The sequence below is a fragment of the Rosa chinensis genome, chromosome 5 (genome assembly GCF_002994745.2).
Source record: "Rosa chinensis cultivar Old Blush chromosome 5, RchiOBHm-V2, whole genome shotgun sequence".
In the NCBI taxonomy this organism is placed as follows: domain Eukaryota; kingdom Viridiplantae; phylum Streptophyta; class Magnoliopsida; order Rosales; family Rosaceae; genus Rosa; species Rosa chinensis.
In genome coordinates, this window is record NC_037092.1 from 27260863 (window position 1) to 27272867 (window position 12005).

Genomic DNA, 12005 nt, shown 5'->3' on the forward strand with positions numbered 1-12005 from the left:
AAAAAGGTGATTCACCTAGCTATATAATGTTTTGTTACCTTGTAAACATCTCCAAATCCACCTTGACCAAGCTTATTGGCATCAGAAAAGTCATCTGTTGCAGATCTTATAATTTCAAATTCATATTGTAATGAATTCACGAAACTCATTTCTTGTGAAATACGATCATCTGAAGAAAAAAAGAATTAACTTAAATAAAAATCTGTTTGAAAACATCAAACTAATGAGACAAATACATCCTCCAAACCAGAGATGGTTTAACTTACATCCAAGTTTTACCCATGGTTTCTTAACTTGTAAGAAAATGCAAGTGCCACCGAGAAGCATAGTCACAAAAGCAATCACAACCACAATGATGATGATGATAGTTTTTATTGTGTTACTCTTCTTTCCTGTAGAAAATCATAAGGGTATACACATTTAGGGGTGACTGCACCGTCCATGCAAATAAATGGTATAGACGTTTAGGTAGTATATAAACTATATAACAGATAATGTATTAATGTGTGTATGTGTGTGGATGAGTCTGCTCAGGGTTACATACCCTGCTTAGGTGGAAGTGGAACTGGAGTTTCTTTACAACGCTCACTTATTAAGAAAGTCTATATCTATGGACAAAAACAAAGACAAAACATATAGGCATAGCACCACACTAACATACACTTTTTCCTTGCCCTTCAAGCTAAGGCTAGAAGGTTTTCCAGAGTACAGCATGCTCAAAACTTCATTAACAGGCACCTTCTTTGGTTCAAAGGGGTTTTTGTTTTTTGAGCCCAAAGGCCTTACCCTTTTCTTCTTAGCACTTGGTTGTTCAACCTGTACATTTCGGGAGATCATCCTCTCAGCTGGCAATAACATGCTTCCTAATGTTTTCTCAAGTCCCAAAGATATGACTGTGAATTTAGAGGTGAATTCCAACACTTTCACTTTCTTTGTAGGAGTAATTGGACTGGTCTTTCCTTCAAGCAGATCAGACATGAGAAACTGAAGCTTTTTAAGGGTGGAGTATGAGAGTTCCCTCTTGGATTGTTGTTGAGCCTCGACATACACTAAGGCCAACTTGTTATCAGTACTAATTGGCTTCAGTTGTGCACTCGTAATCACAATAGGCACTTTGCTTGGTTCAGGTCCACCAAACAATGATCTTCCCAGTGGCGACAAAATGGAAGTAGGTAACCTTTGGAACCAAAATGTGCCATCCCATAACTATTTCCTTGTAGCCCTGGAAAAGTGTTGAGAATATATACATCCCACATGGAAAAAATGGGACCTTGCTTATGAGTTTATAAGTGTTTGGGCCACTCCATCCATTTCCAATTGGTTTTGGATGTGAACCCCATACTACTTTTGACAGGACCCACCCCGGATTTCACCCTGACATCTGAAGTGGCCCTGCGGGGTCCACCTTAGAAGAAATTCTTTCAAAAATTTGGCAGAACTTCCCCTAAAATGAACTACCCAAAACCTGTAGAAAGAAAATTTACACTTCTAAATCAACCCATCCTTATCCTCCTGGAGCAACCTGCTCCCCAAATCACAACTCCAATTTCACAAATAACAGTCTCAACCCACATTACAAGATTAATTTCACAGGTTATCAGAGCAATACTATTCCATTAGGTAACAAAGAACACAAAAATAGAATGAGTACGCGGAAGCAATGCTGTTGGCTATGCCTCGACTCCATGTACGCCCGACCTCATCTAATTTCGCCTGCAAACTGGGCATTTGAAAACCGAAGGGCCCAGGGAAAAGTACGTAAAAACGTTAGCGTGAGTAGACAAAAATAAACAAATTAAAAAGAAAAAGATTTCATACTTTCCCACATTTATTTCCTTAAAAACCCGATGCATGCAGCAATAAGAAAGCACATTTAGCTTTAAAACCAAGAATTTCAAAAGGATACACTGACTAGCCTCGCTAGTCACAACATTCGAAAATTATAATGAAAAACAGAAATCTCGTTTCTCAAGAAAAGAAATAAGACCAGCCCCGCTGGCTACAGTGAAAATCGGACTAGACCCTGCTAGCCCAGCAATAATACAATGAGTGGGGGAAGATGATAGCCATACGAGTGAGCCACCCAGGCTCGGGTGATAGCCTCCCAGGCTAAAGTACTCCCATTACTCCCGTAATATACCCTTACGCCACTATGTGTAGCGATAGGATACTGGGCTTTAGAATTACTGTCACAAAGACAGTAACCAGCACCACAAAGGCGGAGGGCTTCGGTGATCCCATCACCTCGCCACAAAGGTGGAAGATCAATGCTAGCAATGATAATAGTCACCCACAGTATGGCAAAAGAAAATCCGAAAACCACATAAATCCATAAAGCTTCCCCAACTCTCGCAAATGAATTTCCAACGACGTGTCCCACACGTCAGGAGTATCTCAAATTAATAGCAGAACGGCGAGATCAAACAAAATCATAATTCTCAAACCGAAATCATTACTAAGGCATTCCCAATGCCAAAACCAAAGATCGAATAAATAAACAAGAATTAATTCCATCGAAATCCCATTTCGAAAATCTTTCAGAAATCTCAAATCGACGAATAGAAACATAATATAAATAGTATAATTCCAGAAATCACCTCAGAAATAATTAGTCGAAAATCATGCTTTCAAATAAAAGTCATATATCGGAGATACTTATCGAAGGCTCAAAATCCATTTGCAAATCATAATTGAAAATAATGTATAATTAATCTCCGAAAATAAATCATATTTCCGAAATTAAATCATAAATCCAAATCCCAGCATAATAAGTTCATATCCGAAACTCATGAAAAATCAATGTCAAATTATAATCCAAGACAAAATATCATGCTCGATAAATAAAACGATAATTAAATAAACCAATAATTTCAAAATAAATGCATGCATCATTTACTTAAAAACAAAAGTCCACTCACAGTACTATTCCGACGATCACGCATTCGAGTTCCGTCATCGAGCAATAGCTCGGTACGTCATCCTGTACACGATTATATTCCATGAATAATTATTCAACAATTTAATACGATTCCTAAAATCAATTCCTCATAATTACATCTCCCATTCTCCTCGGATTTAGCCCAAATTATATCACTAATACCAATTCGTTAATTTAAAGGTTCCAAGGCAGAACCGAGAGATATCCGACGGTCGGATTCTAGTAATTCGATAATCAAAACCTTAAACTTCAAAAATTCATAATTAATTCCAAGTTTCTCCAAAAATTACCAAACTTCACATACAAGCTCTACACAATTTATAGGATTTAATGGGCTAAAAACCGGAATTAAAACACTGCCCTAAACGCCTCCACGCGCCACTCACAGTGGCGGCGTGTGGGGCTCACGCGCCGGTGGCCACCACCTTCAATGGTCACCAAATTTCGGCAGCGCCACCTACTCATCAGACCCAACATTTTTCATGTTCACAACATTTTCCAATTTTACCTCGAAGAGCTCCAATTTGGCCGTTGAACACGAGCCCGGAAAACCCAAGAACCCTAGAATCGGGTTCTCCTTGATTCTCCTTCTACACTGCAAATCGTGGCTCAAGGCTAGGGGAAAAACGATCCTTGGCAAAAACCGCGCCTTCGACAGTGGTTTGGTGGCCGGAAACGGCCGGAATCGCTGGAAATCGACGAAACCTCCGTTCGGCTATAGTAAACTTCGCCGCTCATTTCCGAGCTCCTCTGGCCGAGCCACAGCAAAACACCACCCCAGGCATGACAAGGAGGAGGAGGCGAGCCTACCGGTGGCCGGATTCCGTCGTGGGGTGGCCGGAAACGGAAGAATTCGCCGGTGGAAGAAACGAGCAGAAGGGGAAGGAAAATCGGGGAAGAAGAGAGAGAAAATTCGGTAGATATCCGAAAATGGAAATCTACAACAGTAACTCAACTATTTATAGAAAGTTACCGTAAACAGTAACCATGAACAGTAACTTTAATCTTTCGCTTATAACTTTCGCATACGAACTCCGATTTTAGCGTACCACATATGAACGCGCTCGGTTTAACGTCCTCTACAACTTTCATGAAGGAAGTTTTCTCAAATTTTGGCCCGATCAAAACGTCAACTTTTAGGGCCACTAAAAAAAATCGAATTAGGGTAAAAAGTGAAAGTAGTTGTCGTTTACCGTCCAAATGACTAGTAAACGGGTAAGTGAAGATACGGGATGTTACAACTTTATCATGGTATCAGAGCGGGTTACCCACGTGTGCATGCCTCATGGCCACACGGGCTCCACGTCACCCAAGTTGTCCACGTGCATGGCTTGAAAATTCGCCACACGTGCGGGGGCATGTTGAGAATATATACATCTCACATGGAAAAAATGGGACCTTGCCTATGGGTTTATAAGGATTTGGGCCACTCTATCCATTGCCAATTGGTTTTGGATGTGAACCCCAGATTACTTTATCAAAAAGGACTCGGTAATTCTAGCCTTCTTGCCACCTGTTTTTCAACAATGTTTTTCCCGTGGGCTACAGGGGAAACTTCATTGTCATGAAATACAAGATTGCAGCTCTTGCATTTTCCAACAAGGTTCTCAAAAAAGAAATGGACCTCCTATTCAACCCCTTGTACAAACTTGATAGATTTTTTAACAAAAAAAGTTTTGAAATATTATTTGAAACCCTAACCCTAATTTCAGTAGTTGAATCAAAAAGCTTATGACCAGTACCAAGATGAAGCAACATTGATAATGGTCACTTTTTTGTCAAATGTCAGCAGCATGTTCGATATTTGCACCAGAAGAACTGGTTATTCAGTTAATCGCCTCCAACGATGAAACACCATCATAGGGCTGCATAACCACTGGCGCTTGATTAAAACTCCACGGGCCACCCTTCAAAACCTTATTGTAATCCTTACGAAGTTCAAAAGAGGACAAGAATTGATTAGGAGCACACTATTGCACATTGAAGCTTCTATCAAGAATTCAAATTCGATGAAAGTGACTCTTCAATAAAAGATGGTCACAGTCTTTGCCTTCAGAGGTCGTGCTAAGAGATGGGATTATGAGTTACTATGTGCTCCTCCTCAGGGCATCCTTGAGATATCAATCACCTCATTGCTAGCAATAGACAACGAGGTAGCGAAGTTTTCCGTCACTGAATCAATGGTCGACATGAAACAGGTCGAGGGAGATGCAATCTGCGACACAGCAAAGTCGAGATGGGAGCTAGGGTTCCTAGGGTTTAGGTGTGGCAAAGAGAGAGCGCTTGGCTTTTAAATTTTTTCTAAATAGAATAAAGTCTCTTCTCTTAATAATAATATAAATAATATAACAGAATTAACATCTCCAACAGATCTCCTAAACGTTATTTTTACCAAAAATATTAGTTTTTTTTTTTTTTAATTATCAAATCCAACCGTTCTCCTTTCTCATTCCTTATTCTGGGGAATCCCTAAATTTTATGTTTTCTTCACCTATCCCTTTCTCATAAAACATACTAAATTTTATGTTTGAAGGATTTTGTTTTCTTCAAACGCCAATAGCCAATATCTAGACTATATTTAAGAGAATAAATTTTGTTAGCAAAGGTGAGTGTGAAATTACATTTGAATCCTTACATCTTATATTAATTCAAAACTATATTTAATAATTAAGGGATAAGAAGATAAATAACAAAATCAAAATTGAAAAAGAAAAGAAAAAGAATTTCACTTCTCTGCATATAACTTCACACTATATGCATTTCACCCATAAAACACTCCCCACTATCTATAGTAACTCCCCACCTTTTTTGATAACTTTTCTCATATCCATTTAATTAATTCTTCACACCCAACGGGTGTGTTTTTACTAGATTACCTATACCACTATTAAGAGAAGAGAGCTTGTTATCCAAAACTGATTTTTTTTTTATCAATTTAACCTTTATGTATTAAAAAACTATGAGATATAAATCATATAATTAATCAATAAGGATAATATAGTAAATTGTAAAATTGAAAACAAAAGAATAAAAAAAGGGGAAATTCATTATAAACCCAATTCCTATAAAATTTAGTGGAAAAAACCCATCAATTATTTTTTTTCAATCTACACCCAATTATGCCAAGAGTGTTTCTATTAGGACCTCCAAATCTGCTCACTTGACCTCACTCTATTATGAATTATAAAATTACATATATAACCTATTATAAAATGACTATTAAGGACAATAATTATACTAAAAAAAATTATATTTATTTTATGTAGACTTTCCAATTCAATAATATTAGATTGTATTCTTTATTATTTCCTATATCTATTTTCATTTTCCAATTCACTACATACTCATTAAAGCATTCGTATATATATTTAATAAGAATTAAAAATATGATTAAGATAATATATATGACATAAAAATGTATGATATATTGATATATATGTTGAACACATATTGGTAAGGGAAAACAAAATAAATCATATTATAATTTATGACCTGAATATAAGTCTATCAATTATATTTGCAACAAAAAAAAAATAGCAGTTATAAAAAAATATTTTTTTTTTAATAATTAATCATGAGGTACAACAAGTAGAGAAAATAAATAAACATTAAGAAAAAATGATTTCTTCAGTGTCTTTAACAGCTAAAATAGAAAGAAAGAAATAAAAAAAACCACAGAATAGTTCATGTTATTTTCTTATTGATTAGAAATTAATTTTAAAAATCAATACGTTGTGTGTTGATTTATTTTATTTTATTGGAAAAGCGATTTATGCATGTTGTTTGATTAATGTATGTATATGTAGTTTTTTTTTTTTTTGATTGAAATGTAGTTAAGATTTATAGAGTAATTAAATCATTTAAATGACTAAGTTTTTTTATTTTAAAGATAATAATTTGTTTATGAGTGAGGTTATTTGAGGAACTTTAGTAAGGTTTAGTGAGTAAATTTAGTATTTAAAAATTTGATAAGAGGTGTAAAAAGCATAGAGATCAAGTGAGTAAATTTGGAGGTTCCAGTAGAAAAACTCTTATGCCAACTAGGATAAAATATTGCCTTTCTTTTTTTTTTTCTGAAAATTACAAATATTGCCACTATTTAAATCTGATAAACATAAATCAACTAGCAAGATTAACGTCCTCTTTAAATACCTTAATTATAGATTTTTTTTATTAGTCCCATTATTCTAGCAATTTTCCTTCTACTCATCATTATGGCTAGAATTATGGAGTTTTTCTTTGCACATTTTTTAATTCAAAAGTTTTATAGATTTAATTGAATTTAGAATTTACTTTTTGGCAATTTAAACTTTCTATTTTAAAAGTAAATTTTACGTTCTGAAACTCACCTAATTAGTATTAGTTGTTCTTATCTGTTGTGTTTTGCAAAACAACTCTAGATTTATGTTTTTCATCCATGCATTTACTTGCAACTTGACTTAAAGGTAGAGGCTTAAGTTTTTAACCTAAATTACAACCTAAAGATTAGACGCATATGTTTAACTAACCTCACTTATAGGAATTTTCATATCAACCTATGATTCATTTTTCACATCAACCTCTTTCTTAGGTATTCTATATATCATTGCGATTTGACCATATTTCTTAGGTTGAATCTCTAACTTATCCCTATATGCATACACCTATCTATTAGGTAACAATTGAGAATGAACAACCATCAAATTAATATGACAATATACAGTTAAAAGGAAAAGTTCAAACTTAGAACAAAATACTTTACCAAAAGATTCAGGGCAGAATGATGAAAAAAGAAAAGATTTGAAAAAACTAAATCTAATGAATAACATACCTTATTAATTAGTAGATACCACACTTTTGAAAGCCAAAAATTAGAAAGAGAATACGATCACGAATGCATAGGTGATACACAAGTTCACAACAATAATTTGAAATTTTTTCTTACTTCTTTCTTCTGGTCTTAAGGAATATGAACTAGTATCTCTATAGTTTGAAATCATGGTGCTATATATAAAAGTTTTGAAAAAAAAAAAATTTGAAATCAAAGTATGCACAAATTAAGCCATATGATTAACTCTTTCCATATGACTTTCTACAAACTACTAAAGGATACAATGGGAACACAAAAGTGGATGAAGATTGTATTAATTGAACAATCTACTTAGTAAGGAATGTTTCATGATGAGGATTAGGTGTAGATTGAAAAGAAAAAGTGATTGGGTTTAACCTAATAAATAATTGTAAAATAGGGTTTAAAGCTAATTTTCAATAAAAAAAAGCTGAAAATCTGGTAGTTGTACCAGAAGTTTTTCCACTACCTTTAACTTATCTCCACACAAACACATAGTGGGTGGGCTCTGCTAGTTAGAAAATTAAGAGAAAAGGTTTTGTTAATCAAAATCAAATTTTTGACAAAAATGACCATAAAAATTTTAAAAACTTTAAGAACTAATTAGATCACAAGGGCAATTATGGCAATTACAAAATGTAATTTTATTAAGAAAATAAACAGAATAAAAATTCCATAACCCATTTTTCTCTCTCCACTAACTTAATTGTTCTAACCCATTATCTATTCTTTTTTATCTTTTTTCAAAAAAAAATATATATATATATATTTTTGACGCATGCGAACATGTGTGGAAGAAGGCTGGTTACAATAATTATTTCCTTTATGTTGAAGAATGCAATTAAGGACTAAAGACATTTAATAATTATATTTTTGATTAACCAATTAGAAATAAAAATTTATTAAAAAATAGCTAAATTTTAACCACTATTGTCAGAGACAATTTTCAAAAATAAGTAAATTTTATGTGATTAATGTTATTGGAGATGCTCTAATGTGTGTGTGCATATGCACAGGCTAGGGTGTACATACCTTGCTTAGGTGGAGCTGGAGTTTCTGGAGTTGTTGGAGTTGCTGGAGGAGCTGAAACATCTACTACTGAATCAACTGCAGATTTATAGAACCGACTGACCTCATACCTTATATTACAGCTTGGTTTAAGAATTCTAGCTCCTTCCTTTCCATCACAACATGATGGAATATCAGAGATGCAACTTCCAAGGCAATTACTGCAATCTCCTTTGTCTATATCCGGAGCAATGTTTTAAAAAGCGCGCGTCAGGCGCGCCTTAATGCTTAAAAGGCGTGAGGCGTTAGAGAAATTCCCCCTGTTTTGCAGATGAGGCGCAGAGGCGCTGAAGGCGAAGAAGAAGGCGCAAAAGGCGGAGGAAGCGCGCGTCAAGGCGTTCTGCGCGCACGCCTGGGAAATTTTTTTTTTTTTTTTACAGACACCAAAACGACGTCGTTTTGGTGTTTTGTGAGTTTAGATTCATTTAGGTCTCATTTTGAACACGAGCGAAGCCCCAAATCAATCTCAGCAGCCTCCTCCCCGACTCTTCACTCTCAAAGCGCAGCCAATCCCAATCCCCTACTCAAAAAGTTGATAAAATCATGAAGAGCCCATAAGTTTTTTTCAAGAATTTGGTTCTAAAGAGCTATTTGCAGAATTGGAGCAAGAAATAAGTTCGATTTGAAGAGAGTTGGAGAGTTGCAGACTTGTAGTTCGATTTGAATTTTGAACTTTTGAAGACAAGGAGTTTAAGGTATGATCTTGCTTTTCTCTCAACTTTCCTTGCTTTCTTTGGATGGTTTTGTGTTTCTTTGTTATGTGAAATTGGAATTGGTTTTATAGTTTTTGTGGAATTGTATGTGTTTATGACTTTATGGTAATCATCGAGGGAAAGCAGAACGAAGGAGTAGTGTTTCATGGTTTCACCTATATGACTGGATTGACTGCAATCCTGAGATTGTTCAGCTGTAATTTGTTCTTCCTTTGTCTTGTATATCGTTCTGTATTTTGTTGGGTGTCCGTCTTGTAAATCATTCCTTTGTATTGTTCAGCTGTGTTTCACTAATGTTAAGAACTTAAGATATGTCACTGGAGTTTTCATTTCTCTAAGTACAGTCTCTAGAGCTCTCATCACCGATCCTATTGTAATGCATTAGATAAGTCTCATTAAAGATTGGTTCTGTTTCTTTGTGGCACTGTCCACCTGAGTTCCATTGCCCTCCACTGAAATGGGTGACCGATCCTATTGTATGCTTCAAGAGCCTTGATCCTTGGAGATGTTCATAAAAGAGTTAATGCTGATCTTAAAAAACATTAACATGGTTGTTTAGAATATAACTATGTTTAGGATAGTGTGGTGAATCTCAGCGAAAAGTTGCTGGCTTTTGGACCATTCTTCATCTTTTCTTCTCATTTAGTTATTAATTTAAGTTGATTTGTGAATCACAGGTGCTCTGTTGCTTTGGTTTTAGTCTTACCTAGTAGAGATAATAGAGATAAATAAGTTAATTTATCAATCACCCGTGTGCTCTGTTTCATGTTGTGAATATGATTGAACATTACCTTTGATTCCTTTGTAATCTTCTCTCCATTTAACATAATCATTCTCTTATGACTTCCGAGTATTGTTAACTTTATAATTGTATATACCTTGAAATTGTGTAGGCACAATGAGTTCTAGTACTAGTGGGACAACAAAGAAAGATCATGCTTGGCGATGGACTAAACCAATTCCGGGAGAGTTGAAGTACTTTTTGGTGATTTTGTTGATTTATTATAGGTTTGGTGATTTTGTTGAATCATATGGTTTTAGTACTTGCTTATTATGAATGGATGACAATTTATAATGTTTTTTTGGTTACAATACATGTTCTATATATAAGACTAGTTCTATACGTAAATACAGCAAATTTATACGTAAGGCTTACGCCTTACGCCTCAAGGCGAACGCCTTGGTGAGGCTCTCCCGGCTACGCCTCGGCTACGCCTCAGCCTTTTAAAACATTGATCCGGAGTGCACTGCACAAGTGCATATATTGTTTGGCCTTCATCAGTCGGTGCATGTCCTGCTGCAAATTTTTCACTAGAATTCCCTGAAGCAGCTCTGTCACGTAAATTTTGCAACAAGAGGTTAAGCACCTGCGCGAACGCTTCCGCGTTTAACGCGTTGTTTTTGCTGTCCGCACGGATAACTGGGTCCTTTTCCACAGTACCAAATATTAAGTTTGGAGAGTATTGTACCATGCAAATCTCTGAGACTCTGACCATAAGATCGCTTCCTTTTTCTGCGAACAATTTCGCAGGATAATCTCAGTAGAGTCTCTGACACAGCTACTACAGTCTTCGACTCCTTGGTCTCCTCTGCACAATGCAATTGCATTCACCATGTCTGAGCCTTGGCCAATAGAAGAGTTGTAAAACCCAAAGTCAGCTTGGTTCTGGCCTTCTGGGTAGGGCTGGAAGAGAAGGAGGAGAGGAGGCTGTTGAGGTTTTGTTGGTAGATGCTGTCATTAGCATAACGGCTGTAATCGGAACATTTCCAGCAGTATTCAACTTTATCAGTGCATTCACCGTTCTCTTGGGCTTTGGTGGGAGCAATAAGCTGGTCTAGGGCTACATGAACAAGGAAGGAACTTGGCTGACCAGCCCTGGTCAGGAGGGGCTGACCACAGCCACTAAAAATCTGACAGCTGTCTTCTTTTTTTTTTTTTTTTTTTTGCCCCTTCCCTTTCGGTTCTCCTTCTTCAGTTCTTCCTCTTCCTCTTGTTCTTCTTCCTCTTCCTCTTCCACTTCCACTTCCTCTTCCTCTTCCTCTTGTTCTTCTTCCACTTCCTCTTCCCTAAACCACCAGCACCACCCACCCAACCCAACACCAGTCCCACCACCTCAACAACCACACCCACCACTCGCCGCCGCCGCCTCAAACCCCACAGACTTCGCTTCAACCGCCTCCGCCTCCTCCGCGGAGCCCAAGCTCCGAGACCACGTGGACCTCCACCGCCATGCCGCCACCGTCGTCCACGTGGGATTTCTGGGACCCTTTTGTGCCGGCTTCGTCTCGGTCGGTGACCGAGGAGGAATGGAAGGCTACGACCACCGCGTCGGAGGCGGTGGTTACGACTGTCACCGTGGCGGCGAGCACCGTGGCGCCGCCTTCGGTTGTTAGTGGGTTTTCGAAGGACAGTGAGGAAGAGGAAGAGGAAGAACTGAAGAAGGAGAACCGAAAGGGA

At 36.7% G+C, this 12005-nt stretch overlaps 1 protein-coding gene across 1 annotated transcript; it reads right to left on the bottom strand.

Annotated features, from left to right (window-relative positions):
* Window positions 1–11: 11 nt before the first annotated feature.
* On the bottom strand, window positions 12–11043 carry LOC112203552 (cysteine-rich receptor-like protein kinase 25). Its single transcript, XM_040505787.1, has 4 exons — window positions 10791–11043; window positions 8799–9023; window positions 267–392; window positions 12–169 (listed from the first exon to the last, which is right to left on the bottom strand). The coding sequence occupies exons 1-4, from the start codon at window positions 11041–11043 to the stop codon at window positions 12–14; spliced, it is 762 nt and encodes a 253-aa protein (XP_040361721.1).
* Between the last annotated feature and the right edge of the window lie 962 nt (window positions 11044–12005).

What these genes read in the sequence shown, in the direction of transcription:
- LOC112203552 (XM_040505787.1), bottom strand. Translation starts at nt 11,043, where the DNA reads ATGGTCAGAGTCTCAGAGATTTGCATGGTACAATACTCTCCAAACTTA. An exon ending in ATATGCACTTGTGCAGTGCA is followed by an intron (nt 9,024 to 10,790) that starts CTCCGGATCAAT and finishes TTTAAAACATTG; the next exon opens with CTCCGGATATAGACAAAGGA. An exon ending in TCCAGCTCCACCTAAGCAAG is followed by an intron (nt 393 to 8,798) that starts GTATGTACACCC and finishes GATTTTCTACAG; the next exon opens with GAAAGAAGAGTAACACAATA.